Source organism: Prunus mume, linkage group LG8 (assembly GCF_029339155.1).
Source record: "Prunus mume cultivar Tortuosa linkage group LG8, ASM2933915v1, whole genome shotgun sequence".
NCBI classification, from domain to species: Eukaryota; Viridiplantae; Streptophyta; class Magnoliopsida; order Rosales; family Rosaceae; genus Prunus; species Prunus mume.
This window is the reverse complement of record NC_142705.1, coordinates 2,681,000-2,698,812: the sequence shown is the minus strand read 5'-3', so window position 1 is coordinate 2,698,812 and position 17,813 is coordinate 2,681,000. Positions and strand designations below refer to the sequence as shown.

General features: G+C 39.0%; 4 protein-coding genes and 1 pseudogene across 5 annotated transcripts; 3 read left to right on the top strand and 2 right to left on the bottom strand.

The window, feature by feature from the left end:
- The first annotated feature begins 534 nt into the window (after positions 1-534).
- LOC103341052 (uncharacterized) lies at positions 535-3,580 on the top strand. Its single transcript, XM_008244532.2, has 8 exons — positions 535-688; positions 783-911; positions 1,079-1,194; positions 1,364-1,445; positions 1,739-1,798; positions 1,876-1,983; positions 2,448-2,493; positions 2,975-3,580. The coding sequence occupies exons 1-8, from the start codon at positions 614-616 to the stop codon at positions 3,202-3,204; spliced, it is 846 nt and encodes a 281-aa protein (XP_008242754.2). The 5' UTR covers positions 535-613; the 3' UTR covers positions 3,205-3,580.
- A 979-nt stretch (positions 3,581-4,559) lies between these two features.
- On the top strand, positions 4,560-8,761 carry LOC103341053 (DEAD-box ATP-dependent RNA helicase 52C-like). Its single transcript, XM_008244533.2, has 6 exons — positions 4,560-5,618; positions 5,735-5,818; positions 6,429-6,671; positions 6,888-7,055; positions 7,216-7,329; positions 7,899-8,761. The coding sequence occupies exons 1-6, from the start codon at positions 4,920-4,922 to the stop codon at positions 8,430-8,432; spliced, it is 1,842 nt and encodes a 613-aa protein (XP_008242755.2). The 5' UTR covers positions 4,560-4,919; the 3' UTR covers positions 8,433-8,761.
- A 614-nt stretch (positions 8,762-9,375) lies between these two features.
- LOC103341146 (adenine nucleotide transporter BT1, chloroplastic/mitochondrial-like) lies at positions 9,376-11,798 on the bottom strand. The gene is made up of 3 exons (XM_008244630.3): positions 10,868-11,798; positions 10,077-10,235; positions 9,376-9,991 (listed from the first exon to the last, which is right to left on the bottom strand). The coding sequence occupies exons 1-3, from the start codon at positions 11,435-11,437 to the stop codon at positions 9,521-9,523; spliced, it is 1,200 nt and encodes a 399-aa protein (XP_008242852.2). The 5' UTR covers positions 11,438-11,798; the 3' UTR covers positions 9,376-9,520.
- Positions 11,799-12,212: 414 nt separating this feature from the next.
- LOC103341054 (ribosome biogenesis regulatory protein (RRS1) family protein) lies at positions 12,213-14,762 on the bottom strand. The gene is made up of 8 exons (XM_008244534.3): positions 14,583-14,762; positions 14,220-14,370; positions 13,811-13,862; positions 13,463-13,591; positions 13,213-13,330; positions 12,780-12,963; positions 12,571-12,684; positions 12,213-12,490 (listed from the first exon to the last, which is right to left on the bottom strand). Exons 1-8 carry the CDS (start codon positions 14,669-14,671, stop codon positions 12,341-12,343), a joined length of 987 nt encoding a protein of 328 aa, XP_008242756.1. The 5' UTR covers positions 14,672-14,762; the 3' UTR covers positions 12,213-12,340.
- Positions 14,763-14,966: 204 nt separating this feature from the next.
- LOC103341055 (chaperone protein dnaJ 49 pseudogene) lies at positions 14,967-17,706 on the top strand (annotated as a pseudogene). The gene is made up of 2 exons (XR_016122629.1): positions 14,967-16,448; positions 17,229-17,706. The product of XR_016122629.1 is annotated as a chaperone protein dnaJ 49 pseudogene (transcript).
- The last annotated feature ends 107 nt before the right edge of the window (positions 17,707-17,813 follow it).

Genomic DNA, 17,813 nt, shown 5'->3' with positions numbered 1-17,813 from the left:
GTAATTGACTTCAAAGCCATTTTAGAGTGCATCTCCCTAGATATACACTACTTACTTCAATTTCATATTCTCTTGTAGCCATGTCACCTTTTTAATAGAGATGGGCCCCGACCTCTATTAGAGAAGTGGTATACAAGGTGGTGCACGAATGCAGTATGCCCAACTAGTATATAAAGTAGCTCTTTATATTTCAATTATTTTGAAGTTCACCCAAATATATTATCTTAAAGGTTTTTTTAATTTATTTTCACATTTCCTGAAAGGTGTTAAAATGATAGAGAGTGGATGTTACCATAAATTAAGAGTGGTGATTTCCTCACTCCTTTTTCTTCTATTTTATCCACTTGCACTCCTTTTTTATCCACTAAAAAAGGAGTGTAAGTGGATAAAATAAGAATGGGAAAATCATTGCCCTAAATTAATTGAAAAAGAAAAGGAGAAGTATTTATTTTAGATGTTTATAGGATTTGATGGACCAACCCATGAACCATGGTCCACGGGCCTCTATTTTTGTTACAATGGGGCCGAAGCCCAACTGCTTTTAGGCTTTGTACCATTCTTTCCAACGTTCTTGCGCTAGCGCTCTCTCTCTCTCGCTCTCGCACACACAGAGATGATGATGCAGAGGCAGCTGTTGAAGAAGCTCAGTTTCAGACCTCCCAATGGAATATCTCAATTCAATCAACGGGTCCGTACATATTTTCCACTTTCCGAAGCTACTTTCGGCAAATTATCATTTATTTATATTTTCATTTGCTTACATTTGTTCATTTGATTTTCAGAGAGAAATGCACAGCAGGAACAAGAAGGCCATGGAGTTGATAGCCAAAGGGTGGAGTGCTCTAAAGGAAGTGGACAGAGTTATCGATTATTGCGAGCTCAATGATAGCCGCCTCATCCCTCTATTAAGGGTGTGTAATGTGTATGGATCTTTATAGTTGTGTTTTCCATGCATTAAAACAAAAAAAAACCCAGTTCTGAATTTATGGTTTTGTTAGTGAAATTGAGATAATTTTTTGTTTTCTGATCTAACATTATGCATTAACATGTCTCTTTCTGTTATTTGAATCAACATCAGGCAGCAAAGGAGAACTTTGAGTTGGCTCTAGAAGCTGACAACTCAAATACCCATGCCAGGTATTGGTTGTCCAAATTACATTTGAAATACCATGTCCCAGGTGCTTGCAGAGCTATGTAAGTCTACTATCTTAATCCTTTTACTCATTGATAGTCACCATACATATTATTACTCTGTAATTTTTCATGAGACATCTAGATCAGCATTTGAGAAAAGAAAAAAAAAGAAAGGAATGAAGGAAAAGAGTTCACGGAATTGATGCTCTTGCCATTTTTGTCATAACAGAGGAGCTGCTTTGTTAGTTGAAGCGGCGAATATGGGTGATCCGGATGCACAGTATGAACTAGGTTGTAAGCTTAGAGTTGAGGTATGCCCTGATGAAGCAATTTGAATTTGAAGTAGAGAATTTTAGTTGTATGGATTGATTTAGTTTTCTGAGTATTAATTTTATGTTTCCAAGGTGTACCAGGCGCTGTTCCTGTAATAGTCTTGCATGCACTCTAATGGCTCCTGTGCCTAACTCTTCCCCTACTAGCACACTGTCCTTTTGGTTTAAATTAGGGCTTTGCCAATTGTTTTATCACATGTCTTTCTTTTCTCCTTTTCACTTTTTGCCTATACAATGACTTTGTGATGTTTTCTGGCTGCGGTTTTGGTTAGAATGAACATGTCCAATCCGATCAACAAGCTTTCCATTATCTGGAGAAGGCTGTTGACCAGGTATGTTTCTATAATGCAGAAACTTTAATGCTTCTGAAATTTGTTTCGAATCCTTACCTGAGCTTGCTATGTTCTAGTTGCATCCAGGTGCTCTTTATCTTCTGGGTGCCGTGTATCTGACAGGGGACTGTGTGAAGAAAGATGTTGCCTCCGCATTATGGTGTTTCCATAGGGCATCAGACAAGGTAAATGCTGCTCCCTGTTTCAGTGATGGACCATCAATGAGGGATATGCATGTTGGTGGAAACTAAGTAATAGTCATAAAATTTGACATTGTTTAAACAAGTGTTTTAGTAGTTACAGATTTTCATTGGGCAAAAATGGTGAATGGTGAATTCTGAAGGCTTAGATGTACTTGATAGATTATTCTGTCATTTAACTATATGTACTTAAACTTTTCACATTTTCTTCGCTTGAACAGCCTCTTTCTTCCATTTGCAAAACAAGTGCCAAGTTTCATGATCCAAATGCAAAAAAAATAGAAGGAAATTCAACTGCATAGATAATTACTGGTGCATCATATGAATAACTTGACTGAATATTTCTGAAAAACAAAACTTTACAAATTTTTGTGTATACATACGCAGAACCTCATCTTATGTTCAACTAGTGTACCATTTTAAACTGTTCTTGCTTTTAATACATGCAGGGGCATGCTGGTGCAGCTATAGCATTTGGGTCTCTTCTTCTTCAAGGTCTATTCTTCCAACCATGCTTCTTTTGTTTTATTTCCAGATTTTTTCTTTAATTAAAAAAAAAAAACATTTTGTGTCCATAGAGTAGACAATCATGACTTTGACGTGACATTTTTGGTTGCACAATTCTAAGTGGGATGATGTGCACTCATAGATGGTGTAACACAAATAGTGGCTAGGAAGGGTGATTGGGAGATTCACTCACTGTAAGGTCCTCTTTGGTGATCATCCTATTTATGAGAAAATAAAACAGTTCTAAACACAGATATCATGTAGCCAATGGTCAAACAAATCCCATGGCTATATTTGAGTTGTCTGCATTCCACCATAGGAGATGGCAACGTGGCAGCCAAAGTCATTTCCTATCCATTTTCACTTTTCAATATGGAGATTCTGGTTGCTTGCAGCACCCATAATTTATATTTCCCCTCCCAATTTTGTGATTTTTTTATACCCTTAATGGCATAATTGCATGTCTTAGGTGTTGAAATTCCAGAATCTGTGACGAAGTTCGTTTCCAAGAGGGGTTCTTTGGCCAGAATGGCAAGAAAGAATGGAGAAAGCCTTGTAACAGATCCCATTGAGATGGCAAGAGAACGGTTCCACATTGCTGCGAAAGGAGGATGCGATCTAGGACTGAAATGGTTGGAAAGACTTGAGGAGGAAGAGAAGCATCTATTGACCGGAACCGAAATGGTTGAACAGACTTAAGGAGGAAAAGAAAACTGGTAACCGGACAATGTACTGACTGGATACAGCTCTTCCTTTAATCTCGTGACTGTATTGATATGCGTCGGTATAAACATATGGCACAATCCGAGAGACAAATTTGCTTCGCAAATGTTGGAGTGCAATGCTGTCATGAATGACCAACTGGAAGGTTACTGATGTGGTGTGCTCATTTGTGTGTGTATATATATATATTCTTTCTTCATATTTGATGTATACTTTGGGAATTGCCATCCATCATGCCTAGCAAATCTTTAGATGTATTGTGCCAGATTGATTATGGTTCAATTGACCAAGGATATGTTAGTACAAATATTTCTAGGAGCTATGGAGATTGGAAGAATGATTTGCTCTACTATTTTGATGCTTGTTCCTGGACTTAAATCATGTTGAAGCTTAGAGCATCTCTAAGGAAGATGTCAAATACCAAATATCAAATTTAAATTTGATGGTTGATGTGGCAATTTGACATCTTACACAGCTTTACACCCATTCGATATGTCAAATTAAATTATTATTTTATTACATTTTATTGTTGATTCATTTTTAATTAATAAGATAATAAAAGAAAAGAAAAATAAAATATTCATTTAACATCTTGCTTTTGGGATGTCAAAAATAACATCTCAACTTCTAGCCTCATTTTACATCAGTTTTAACACATCGGTTGGAGTAATATGAGATATTATTTTTAGCTGTTAAATGTCTTCGTGGCATGTTTGGTTGGAGATGCTTTTACTATTCCTTCTGATTTCTAAACAACGATAGCAAAGCGTATCTTAAATATAGATTAAAATTAATATATATATATATATATATTTTTAAGGATGAGTTTTGGGAGGTCCCCAAATTCAAATAATTTAACTATTTTCTATTCTAACAAGAAAAAAGAGTTTATTTATTTATTTAGGAAGATAAAATCAAAATTAAGATGTGCGCCTATACTTCTAGTAAGGGTTATCATGTATAGGCTAGCCAACATGCCGAATTCCGATTCTACCCTCTTGGCCATTGGGCTTCTCTATTAGTGAAGTCCACTCGCATTCAGTACGCGTGTGGAGCACCAAAGAGCCCCACAGTTTCCCACAAATATCGCCGGTCCATTCAGGAAGATATTTTCAGAAATGCAATCGCCTAAGCTAATCTCTACCCGTATGTCTCCTGCACCGCCCACTCGCAGAGCTCCAAGTCATGCTACAAAGGGACCCCGTACGACATAAAATTGAGAAGTAAAGGACAATTTCGCAAAACAAAAATTCGCGGGCGTTTCATGGGTCATGGACGCGCGCGCATTAATGAACGTGCAAAACGACGCTTCTCCACTCTCCCCACATACTTCGCCTGAGAGTCCTGCCCTCTCGGAAAGAGAAGCGAAACGTCTCTCTCTCTAGATTCGAAGGGGTTTTTAGGGTTTTGTAGCTTCTTTAACTTTATGGGAAATGAAAAGAAGAGAGAGAGAGAGTGATTTTACTACATACTGCAACTTTTTTTTCATCATCGTCTCAGTCTCTTTCACCAAAATAGGTACGCCATTTTGATATTCGAGCCAACCCCTCCACGACGTCAGTCCGTACAGCTTCTCTCCTCTGCACTGCATTTTTATATAGACAACACATCCCTACATTCTCTCCATTTTTCATATTCTCCTTTTAGCTTGAGCCCTGTTTTGTTGTTTCTCTGAAGAAAACGCCGTCGCAATGACAATGTCTTGGTCTGATGCTGTTACTGAGTCAACCCGGACGCCCACTCGCCAACCTCGGCCCAGCTACGTACCTCCACATCTCAGGCACAGTGGCAGCTCCTACGGATATGGGTCCTCTACAGAGTCAGCCCAGTACGGCTTTCGGTCAAGCAACACCGGTCCCGGTAGGCAACCCGGTCGGGCCGGCACGGGTCGCGGGGGCCGAGGTCGTGGCCGTGGTGGTCGCTTTTGGGCTCAACCACCCCCAAACCCAAGTCTAGACCTAAACCCGTCTGACAATGTCTCTGAGAAATTCGACCAACTCAAAGTCACTGAAGAAGATAGCAATGGCGGTATCAATTTTGATGCCTACGAAGACATCCCAGTTGAGGCGAGTGGCGCCGACATTCCACCGCCGGTGGACACCTTTCACGAGATCGATTTGGGTGAGTGTTTGAACCACAACATCAAAACGCGATGTAAGTACGTTAAGCCCACTCCTATTCAGCGCCACGCGATTCCAGTAGTCATGGCTGGCCGGGACTTAATGGCTTGTGCTCAAACTGGGTCTGGCAAAACGGCGGCGTTTTGCTTACCCATCATTAGTGGGGTCTTGAACAATAACAGTTTGGGAAGGTCGCCGACTCGAGGTGGGGCTCATACTGTGTATCCTACTGCGCTCATTTTGTCTCCGACTAGAGAGTTGGCTGGTCAGGTAATGTGTTTGCTAGCTTCTGGTGATTTTTGTTGTTTTTGTGCTAATGGGTGTTTGTCTAATTTTGTTTTGTATTTGCTGTTTTTTTTTGTTTGCTTTTGAATTTTTTTGGGTAGATACATGATGAAGCTAAGAAGTTTGCTTATCAGAGTGGGGTCAAGATTGTTGTTGCTTATGGTGGGGCACCAATTTCTCAGCAGGTTTGTGTCTTTCTTCAGTGATATTGTGGCCTAAAATTTTGTGTTTGATTATTACCATTGGTTATCTTTCACGATGATTATTATGCTTCGTTTTTCACTTGTTGTATACTGATTGTTAAGCATATGCTTTCCATTCTGGACTACTATTTTCTCACAATAAGATGCAGTATATTTGTGTTAAACTGATATTTAAGATTTTGGTACCTCACTAGCTTATGCATTTGATAGCATCAATGTGGTATCAAGTCTAGATTTCTCTTTGGTTATCTCTTCTGTGTGCTCCTATTTCTGTTTTTCCTCTTTGCCCTTTGAATGGTGCAGTTGGCTATGGATATAAGGTAGCTGACCCAATTTGTGGTTTGCGTTGTTGATGAAATATCATAAACTGGTCAAGTATTGGAAAGAAAGATAAGCGTTCTCTTTTGAGATACCAAACAGTTTATGTATAAGATTTGTTAATCGGGGTGAGGGTATTGTGTAATTGCCGTTCCTAATTTTTAAGGATGATTGCATTTCTCCACTCAATGATTTAGAAAACACACACACACACACACACACATTTATATCTTGTTTATTGATAATGATGCCTTGATAATGCTCAATTCTGCAGTTCCGTAATCTGGAGAGAGGTGTTGATATCTTAGTTGCCACTCCAGGGCGCTTAGTGGACATGATTGAGAGGTCACGAGTTTCACTTAGAATGATCAAATATTTGGCATTAGATGAGGCTGATAGGATGTTGGACATGGGTTTTGAGCCACAGATTAGAAGGATTGTTGAACAAATGGACATGCCTTGCCCTGGTGCTAGACAAACTTTGCTTTTCAGTGCTACATTCCCAAATGAGATACAGGTTTGTGATTACTTGTTATGCTTGGTGTGCACATTAATTCTATCAGCTTATAACATGATTCTGTTCTCGTATATGATATGATGAGTTTGATGTTTCATTATTTGCGCTTAGTATCTTGCTCTTGCCTAGTGGTTTGGTGCTTCGATCTAATTTTTCTAGTTTTTGCTTAAACCTCCTCTGGCTAGTGTGCTTGTATTTATAATCTGTTTCTTGCAGAGGCTTGCTGCAGATTTTCTTTCAAACTACATATTCCTGGCGGTTGGAAGAGTTGGATCAAGTACGGATCTTATTGCGCAAAAAATCGAATTTGTTGAGGATATGGACAAACGAAGCCACTTAATGGATCATCTTCATAGCCAGCAGGCCAATGGAAGCCATGGCAAGGTTTGATGTCAATTTGAGAATTCTTGAACTGTGATCTATATGACAATGACATCTACTCTGTTTTGATTGGAGAATATTCTCTCCCATCCTAAGTTTTTTCTTTTGGAAATGGATAGTTTTCCTGAGCCTATGTTAAGACATGATATTGTTTGTAATTCAGCCTGCTTTAACGTTGGTGTTTGTGGAGACCAAGAGAGGTGCAGATGCTTTAGAAAACTGGTTATGCATGAATGGTTTCCCAGCAATTGCTATTCATGGTGACAAAGTGCAAATGGTTAGATTATCTTCTTTCCTTTTCTCCATTTCTTCATTTTTTTAACAGTTTTTCTAAATTTGTTTTGGGAGTGCACCATTTATTGCGTGTTCACTGATTTTTGTCTTCATTTGTTGCTCGTGCGGTTTATAATCTGAGTTTGAGTAGTTATATGGATTCCATTGCTTTCTGTCAATTGTCTTAATGGATTATTTTTTTTGGCAATTATATATAAATAGGGTTTATTTTGTTTTTAGTTAGACTGCAGACTTTTAATATCAGCTTCCAAATTACACCTAAAACTGGTTTCAAAGGGAGATGAATGCATGTGGTTGCAAGTGTAATTTTCTTTTTCTCTTCCTGTGTTCTCCATGCAGCATTGCTAACTTGGCATTCTCAATATCTTCAATACTTCCTATGATCAAGCTTATTGATATCTTAATTATAAGTTTTATTTTCCAGTAAATAATTGAACGCCTAATTCTTAGATGTTATTGTAACTGAAGATAAATATGTTGTACTGTATTGGGTTTAAGATTTTTATTCCCTACCAATGTATCTACAATAATATTTGACTTGCAAATTTGAAGGAGAGGGAACGAGCTTTGAGATCATTCAAGTGTGGCTCTGCGCCAATATTGGTGGCAACAGATGTTGCTTCACGAGGTTTAGACATCCCTCATGTTGCTCATGTCATCAATTTTGACCTCCCAAAAGGCATAGATGACTATGTTCACAGGATTGGTCGGACGGGACGTGCTGGAAATTCTGGTCTTGCAACTGCCTTCTTCAATGACAAGAACCAGCCACTTGCAAAGGGACTAATTGAGTTGATGCAGGAGTCAAACCAGGAGGTTCCTAGTTGGCTTAACGAATATGCTGAAGGATCACAGACTTATACTAGTGGTGGCGGTGGTGGTAGGAGCCAAAGGTCTGGTGGCAGTAGGTTTGGTGGCTATGACTTCCGTAGGTCTGCCCAATCGGGGCGTGAGAGTTATTACGGTCCAAGCAGCTATGGTTATGGAGATTGTTCTGTGGGCACTTCTGCTGCTTCCTATAATGATGTTACTGTTCCATACGGCTATGGAAATTATGAAACTATTGTTGCTGGTGGTTGGGAATAGGTATGCAGTGCACAACACCATGAAATATTATATACTTGCTGGTGGCATATTTACATAGGGTATATGATAACCATATCAATTGATAAAGGTAGAAATAGTTGCTGCAGACAAGTTGGAGATTCAACAAACCCAATGGTCTTTTGTGTTTTGGAAGATATGATCAAAGTATGGTGTAGCTCGTTTCATTGGGTATTTGTCTTTTGTCATCCTTTTCGAATTGAAATTCTTGTCCCAGATGTAGAGCAGAGCAGCCTCATTTTGTACAACTCCACTCAGCTTGTTTTTATAGCTGCTGTTATATGAAGCAGAATCTCAGGTTAATAGATTCATGCCCAAGTGCAGTTTAAAATTAAAATTAAATGGTCGTCCTTTCAATTTCATTTTAGTTTTATGTTTAATATCAATTCCTCACCTTGATGAGATTTTTAGAGGGATTTCATCATGTTGAAATTAACCATTCAAAATTTCAATACCGTGTTGGTTGTTAAGAAGCAAAGGTTTAGTCAGATAGAAAACAACTAGAGGCTACGTCAACATACTTTTGCCAGAACTGTTTCCACAAGCATGTGTTCAAGTGAACTCTCTCTTCTGCACTGCACGTTACCTCAGTTTGATGGTGAGATGTTCACTCAAGCTTTAGTTATATTTCTTCGACCCAAAAAAAAAATCTTTATTTATATTTCTTGATACATGTATACATTTATACGTAAAGATAACTTTTTCCAACACCCTGAATTTCAGCTTAGTTTCATTCATCACAGCTTTTCATGTCGATGAAGATGATGATGCAAGACTCCTATCATATGTTTATAATGATCTGATGAGATCAGAGACATGATTGATAGCAGTTGGATTAGAATAGGTAGAATGGGGGCCAGTTGGCCAATACCCCCAAACAAAACTAATAGCAAGCACTATAAGCAAAACAGAGTGCACCGAAGGTGGAAGGGACTCAAAGATGGAACATCCCATCTCAATATTCAGAGCAAGGTTAGCTAGTGAGTCAGCCACATTTTTCAGTTTATGAACTAAAAACTACTTACCTTTCAATTGATCGAAAAATTACAAACTCTGCGGTTTTCAGCGTATTAGATTTCTTCCCCATTCTCAGTCAGTATCCGCTTGCATGCCTCATAGCACATGAAGGATATTCCAGCAGCAGGGACCAATTTCATGTAGCTTGGCCCCAACCCTCTGTATAAACCAGCAATTCCTTCACTCTCAAGTATGCTAGAAAGAGCATGAAGTATGTGCTTGTATTGTCTCCCATTCAGAGCCCCGACCTGCATTTTCTTTCTAGCCACCTCAAGTGGGAAAGTTGCACTGCTTGAAATTGCAGCAGCTGCTGACCCGATTAAAAGTGTAGTTATATTTCCGATTTCCTCCTTTTTGAAAGCTTTCTTGTAAGCTTTTGAGAGTGCATCATAAGCAAAGTAATTGGTGGCAGCATATGGAATTACTCCAATTAAACTTGGGGTGAGGCCTCTGTACAGTCCTGCAGGTCCCTCCTCTTGGACAATTTTAGAAAATGCGTGAAAAAAGTTATGGTACACTCCTCTCTGCAATCAACATAAAAACCTGTGAGTACTGATGCAAAGAAAAGAAGCCAATAAATTCAATAATCCTTTTCAGGCTCCGGCTTACCTGCACAGTTAATCGTGTTTTTAACAATTCCAGAGGGTATGTACACAAGGTTGAGCTAAATCCAGCAACAGCGCCTGCGATTGATGAAGCGGGAATTGGGATTTTCAGCTCCTCCCCAGGTCGAGTCAAGTGCTTATTAACCGTATCATAAGCGAATAACTGCACATAGGTTCCATCAGCAAATGAAAATATTTACCAAATAGTGTAGTTCAGAAATATGCAGTGTTTAGATAGGCAGGAACCAGAACAATCAGATTTGAAAATCTATAGATACACAGTAAAGGAGGGAAAACACAAGCATTCAAAGAAATGATATAGAACTACCAAACATATATTTTACGGAGAGAATAAAGATCCCCAAGAAGCATACTAGAGCTTCAGCTAATCAGTTGAGTAATTATGTGTGCTAATCCACTGATTCCCCAAGTAATATACCAGCTCCCAATGAATTCAAGAGAAGGCCAACGCCATCGTCGTCAATATCTCTGGCTGATCAAATATTAATGTAGAAATCTCAGCCTAGTGCTGGATCTGGTGCACAAGCAATAAATAAAATTAATAGCATCTCACAACAGAGGGAAAAGAAGCAAATCAGTGAATAAAATACTTCTCAGCTGAAGAATTCACTGCATAGAGATTTTTAACAAGAATTAAACAAACAAAATACAACCATACAGAGTGAAATATTTGTTCAACTTAACAAGTCTTCCAGCACAACTCTACTTACTCAAAGATTGTTGCAATCAACTATCAAAATTCAAATGTAAAACACAACATTCTTGACCTCATACCTCAATAGCCTTGCTTGGGGCAACCCGGATGACATTGACCAAAGTACCCCTGAATAAGCCTTGCCATCCATCAGTCTCCATAATAGATTGAAATACTTGAGAACTGGAGTGACCACAGCTCCCCGCCATCAAATGGGTCCTTATTGTCTCCAATGGTGCAACCGCAGAGCGCGACACCACGCCTGCTATTGCTCCACTGAACAACCTTCTCAGTGATGCATTCCCAATCTTAATTTTCAATTTCAAACCACCCCTTTTGTTGTTCTTGAGCAGTTCTTCTTCTCCAAGCTCCAACGCCTCTCCTTCCACCAACTCATCAACCCTGCCAATCCGCCAACCAAAATCCGGAGTTGGCATATATTTCATGTATGTGGAACTCAGAAGCTTTGTGCTTTTATCTATAGGATTCTGAAGATTTGGTGTAATAACAAACCCCCTTGCTACTTGACCAACGCTTGCAAACAACCCACCAGCGTGAGATGCAGGACTTCGATTGATCCTAATCACAGAACAAGAGAACACAACACCGTTGGTTGCATTTTCAGTGCCTTGCAATCTTCTTCTACCCATTAATCCAAAGCTTGAAACTAAGATGTCTTCTTCAAGTTTCCAATGTAGTAAGAATGTTGCTTTTGTTTTGCATGAACATATAAAAAGAGTTGGTTGGCTTAATGGGTATCAACAAAATTAGCAAAAGGACGTTTCTTTTTCGGAATAAGAGAGCGTAAGGTACGCGAGATTTTCAATACAGAGGTTGCTACATGGTCTGCATGAAGAATGAAAAACTATAAGAAAAGGCTCTCCTCTCCGCAGACTACAGGAATAAAGAAGGATGATGTGCGCTTCAGAAGAACGGCTTCTGTATTGGTTGGTCTCTGTTTTTCTTTGTGCGTACGGTATGAGAAGAAAAGCACGTCTTGCTCCCAATACTGCAAAACTAGGCGAGCCAATTATATTCGAGTATTTTTTTGTAAGTTGAGATTAAAGGGCAAGTGGGGTTTATTTTTTGTGGTTCATGATCCCTCTTATTTTTTCCGTTTACAATAATACTTAATTTAGATACAACTCAAATACTTGGATCCGCTTTACTAAATCCATATGTCATACGAATTATCCACTTGTGAAAATAAAAATTGAACTTTTGGTTGTCGATGTTCCATTCCAAATTACTGAGTAAAGAGAGGACGAAAGTTGTTTTGTGCCATAATTCATTGGAAGACTCATCAACTACACGTGGACACATTTCATGAACTTGGAAATCCATGTCTCCAAGGACATGTAGACCACAGAAATTCCACCTTCCACACACATATGTAGATATACATGAGAGAGAGAGAGAGAGAGAGAGATCGAATACTTTTCTCCTGAAAAATAAAGCAGTCTTACACAAAAACTTTTGATTCCAAATAATTAAACTTGTAGAACCTACTTCAAAACTCCAACAGCTTATCATTGTCATCACTAATAATAACTTCACTTTCCCTTGCTGTTACTTGAAGATCCCTTCTTTAATGGCTTCTTGTGAAGGTTCTTCTTTGGTTTCAACTTGCTTGAGGATGCTGGAGACTTCTCCGGTCTGTTCTTTCGTTTCTTGTCTTTCTTGACATTATACATGTTAACAGCCTGTGTCACAAAGATTCAGTTAATAATTGGAAAATAAAATGCTGCAGGAAAAAACCATGGCCAGCGAAAGAGATTTAAACCTTATCAACATTAAGTATCTCATGGGAATTCTTAGACATTAGCTTGTTCAGAACTTTCTCTGTTTGCTCCTTCTCTTGCGAGTGTTTGCCCTTTCCTTCTACAACTGGTAAAAACTGAATGCAAAAGCCGGAAAAAAAGGTCAACTACTTTACCATTTTATCAAGACATGCAACAATTAGTTGTACATGGCTAGGATGAGAATACATACCTTGCGAAACTTTCCTTTATGTTTAGAAGGCTTTTCGCCTGGCAATTTCTTGTCAAACTTTCCACCACTGGCTGTTGCAGTTGCTGCTATTCCAGCTACATTCCCCAATTCGTCTTTAGTAACCTTCTTAGGTGCAGCCTGGGTTCCCGTTATGGGCAACCTTGTAGCAGCTAGTTGAACATGACTGCAAAAAGAGTTTACTTAAGTTATTGTGTTCCAATGCAAGAAAAACATAATAAGATCTCTGAAACTTGTCCAAAGTGTGAACTTACAATAAAAAGGCTAGCTTATTACGTTTTTCTGGATCTTAAAAGGACAGAATTTGTTGTTATAGATGGCCAATTAGATGTGTATGCTGCTAACTGGTTTTCTAGTTTAACCAGTGATGAGCTATCTATGCTTTGAATAACACAGAGAAGTAAAAGGTCAAAACCTTGGCAGAGCACCAACTTTTGCAGCTTGCTTCAAGTTCTGCAACCTATTTTTGTCTTGTTTTTCAACTCGTTTCTTTTTTTCATCTTGTCTTTTAGCAAAAGGATCTTCCCCTGGCACTGCAAAAAGTGAAATCCATGGCCACAAAGATAAGTTTTCGGGTCTTATCGACAAAATAAAGCATGTGTTTCAGTGCTTATAAAAAGAATATAATGACTTTTCTGAAGGCCTCAAGGGTTTGAATTAACTACCATCAGTCATCTTCGCCTCAATGATAGGCACACTATTCTCATCATTTGCACGATCATATCCAAAGCGACGTTTCCACGACTGACTTGGTTCATCATATGCAACCTTGTCTCTTTTACGATTCTTTATACCTGCAAAAACCCCAACATAATATAACCAACACATACAAGTTCAGCTCGTGGATATTCCATTTTCCAAAATATTAAATCCAACTAGATTTCTCAAGGCCCAAAAAGCCAAACATGCTAAACCTCAAACAGAGCCTTTTGGGTTTGGGGTGGGGAAAGGGGGAAAAAAGGGGAAATAAAAAAGTTGTTTCATTCATATAACTCCGTACAGTAATGGCTAACCTTTCGCTTTGGCAAACACTTCCCATTTTGTAGGAGGTTTAGGCACTGGAAGCTGTAGAAAACAAAGAAATATGCAATTGGCAGTCAGGTCTTTATGCTAAGAATACAATAGAAACTCTTAATGCAGTTACAGAAAACAACCAGCAGCACTAACAGCCCTTTTGCATATGCCAAGATTCTAGTCAACCAATTAGCATGAGGGGTGCCATAATTTAGAAGCACAGAAGGGGCATCAAAAGTAACAGGAATTCCTCAGACCCCTTAAGAAGTAAGTTCTTTTTCTAATTGTTTTAGTTATTTAAAAGAAACCATGCATTCAGAACTTTCATTCCACTTATTTTCAAATGACAGATTGTTAAGCAATATATGTACAATCATACATATCAAGAAACGAAGCGGAATGACTTACATGCTTCTCTCTGGGCAATTTAGTTTCTGGACGAGGCAACTGCACAAGGGGACCATCTATGTCTTCAGTTGAAGGTAAGTTGAAAAGTTTGTCCGCAATCGATTGAACCAACTCAGTGCCTTTTGTTAGACATTCCTTCACTAATTCCTCCCTAAATATAGTGAAAAATAAATAAAATAAGAAAATCGGCAAATGAACAAACCATTTTTAATGGTCAGATATCGGACCAACCGCAATCATAAGGTTATGAGATTACCAAGTTCTCAAACACAAAAATTCACAAACCCAGTGCTACACAAAATATTACCAAAATATAAACGATAAATAAAATAATTAATTATAAAAAATTGTAATAATAATAACCTGGAGGAGGGGACTGAGGGGAAGTGGTGATGAGGGTCGAAGGCCATGAGATTACCAAGGTCGATTTGAATCTGGTTCGGGGTCTCCATTACTGCGACCTCTTTGGTTGTACAGCTCGGGACTTGAAAGCTAAAGAAGAAGAGAACGAGCAACCCCCAGGGTTTATGTATTACGACCAAACGCCGACGTTTTCGTTCTCTGCGTGACCTATATTTGTAAAAACCTAGAGTTGGGGTAATAGGGCTTTTATCTTTGTTTGGCAATCGTATATTGGGCCTTGCCCTTACTGTATTTTGGGCTTAACATAACGAAAAAAAAAAACAGGTAACGACTTTTCAACCGTTGCCACGCAAACACGTCCTTTAAAACAAGAATTTCACTTCCGCTAAATCACTCTTTCCCAAAATCCCAACCGTGTCGGAGTGTGCCCCAAATCCCGCGTACAATGAAACCCTAATTCGATCAAAATTTCCAATTCCCAGAAATTGATTGATCCCTATAATACGTCTCCTTCAGATCCATTTCGTTCGTAAGTCAAATTTCCCAGAATTGTTTCAAGTTCATTGCTTTAGTCGTTTTCTTTATTCTGGCGATTTTCAGCAAACAGAATTCAATTTCTGATTCAAGCATCGATTTTTTTTTATGGGTTGCGTGTTCTTGAAACTCGATAGTGGTTCCTTATCGGCTTAGTTTTCTTGGAATTATTTTGTGGGGATTGGTTGTCTTTGTCTTCTGTGAAAGTTTTTGAAATGGACGGAAACAAAGACGATGCTTTGAAATGCTTCAAAATTGGGAAAGAAGCTTTGGAAGCTGGGGATCGAACCCGTGCCCTAAAATTCCTAACTAAAGCTCGACGTCTCGATCCGACGCTACCCATCGACGATCTCTTATCGTCGATTGAGGGCAATTCCAATCCTCAGTCCGGTTCAGATGCTGGCGGGTCTGCCAATGGGCCATCTGGGTCGGCTTCAGCTAAGCCGTCCGATCAACCCTCGCTTCGCCAAAGAGTTCCGTCGAACTGATGGATCTTCATCCTCTAAAGTATCACCAGCTGCTGCGTACACAGAGGAGCAGATTGCGATTGTGAGGCAACTGAAGAAGAAGAAGGATTACTATGAGATTTTGGGGGTGGAAAAGAGCTGCACTGTTGAAGATGTTCGAAAGGCTTATAGAAAACTGTCTTTGAAGGTTCACCCGGATAAGAACAAGGCGCCGGGAGCTGAGGAAGCGTTTAAGGCTGTGTCGAAGGCGTTTCAGTGTCTTAGCAATCAAGAGAGTAGGAAAAAATATGATGTTATGGGCTCGGATGAGCCTGTTTACGAGAGACGTGCTTCCAGCCATGCAGCACATGGATTTAATGGTTTTTATGATGGGGATGTTGATGCTGAGGAGATCTTTAGGAACTTCTTCTTTGGAGGAATGGCACCGGCAACCCAGTTCCGTGGATTCAGTTTTGGGCATGGCGGAATGGGACAGAGGGCTGGTGGTGATCATGGTTCTGGCGGGTCCCATATTCGGACTCTAATTCAGTTGTTGCCTGTGTTGCTTATTCTGCTTGTCAACTTTATGCCATCTTCGGAGCCTATCTATGCCCTTTCCAGGTCCTATCCCTATGAATACCGCTTTACTACGGAAAAGGGTGTTAATTTTTATGTTAGGTCAACCAAGTTTGAGCAAGATTTCCCGCCAGGTAGCTCGGAGCGTGTCACGCTAGAGCAACGCGTTGAGAGAGAATACTTCAATATTCTTTCCCAGAACTGTCGGCTTGAGCTGCAGCGCCGCCAGTGGGGATTTATTCGTGAAACACCACATTGTGACATGTTGCAACGGTTTGAGACGGCAGCTTAATGTGTCTCATTTATCCTGGTATATTTTCTTTTAGATGGTGTACAATTATGCCTATTCTGGATAAAACTAGTGAGGAAATGTGCAATTAGTGATTCTTTGCTGCTTCTTTTTCTTTCGCACAAGCTAATGTTGTATGTGTGATCAGGTTACGGATATACATCTGTTGCTCCAGCTATAAACTATCGTAGATATGATCCCTTGCTAAAGTAATTTGTATATATGCACTTGAAAATGGTGCGGTGGGCGTACATATTTTTGTGAAAATTTGGAGTCTGACTTTTGAGAGATATGATAGTTAAGGTTCTGAAAGGTTGAATCAGCATATAAAGCCATCTCATATGCATGGTGTTCTCATGAATTCTTGTATTATGTCTGATTGCAGAACCTTTTTTACCTCAATTCTTCTTTCGTTAATGTACTGCTGCACTTGACGACAAGAGGATTCGTTTGCTAGTTTGATGGAACTATATGTTTGCTCATATCTATGGTTTCAACTATAGAACTTTGAAACAAAAATGATTGTTTTCATTTTCTTTCTTCAAAATATTCCATGTTACCCCTGTCTGAATAGCATCACATATGCACATGATTGAAAGAAAGATTTGCATAATGTTCTGCGAAAACAATCTAGTGTTATCATGTTCCTGCAGCTGCGATGTTTGTGTTGACTTTTTTTTTTTTTTTTTTATTTTTATAAATGTAATATTGTTGTGCTTTGGCTTTTACATGATGGAATTTAAATGCCCCTTGTTTTCGAAATTGTAACAAAGTGCTTTACATTCTTGTTTTTTCATGCAGACTACATGTTAGGTGCCAGTCTTTCAGTTTTCCTGTCGTGGACGGTGCATGGAGCACAATCGAGGGAAGGATCATAGCTGCAAATTTTGAAGTTCTACTTATTAAAACTTGACAGTGCCCGCCGCCTGCACACATTTTCTGTTCTTTAGTCTTATATATGCACAATGACTTTGTATAAAATTGTCTGTGATTTAATTAATGTTTCCATGCATGCATTATCACGGATGCAACGAGCTAGTATGTAAGCTTTGCTATTGTTAATGTTACATATCATGTTCAACATAATTTTTCCTGTGCTGGTGTATGCGCCGAGGGAGTTTTGTGGCACTGGCATGGCATCTAAGTTTAAGTGATCCAGATTACATCCATTTGTAAAGTCTACATAAAATGTTGTGGATTAGACATGCACGGTTCAAGGAGCCATAGATACACTAGAGATGTGATTTTTACCATAAATAAAGGAAAAATGATTTCTGTATTGACAAATTGTGCTACACGAGTGTAGAAGAATGGCACTTATTGCTAATCTTCGTTTCTTTTACCTTTCTTCTTTCATTAGTATAATGAGCCAGTTGATTGTGCCAT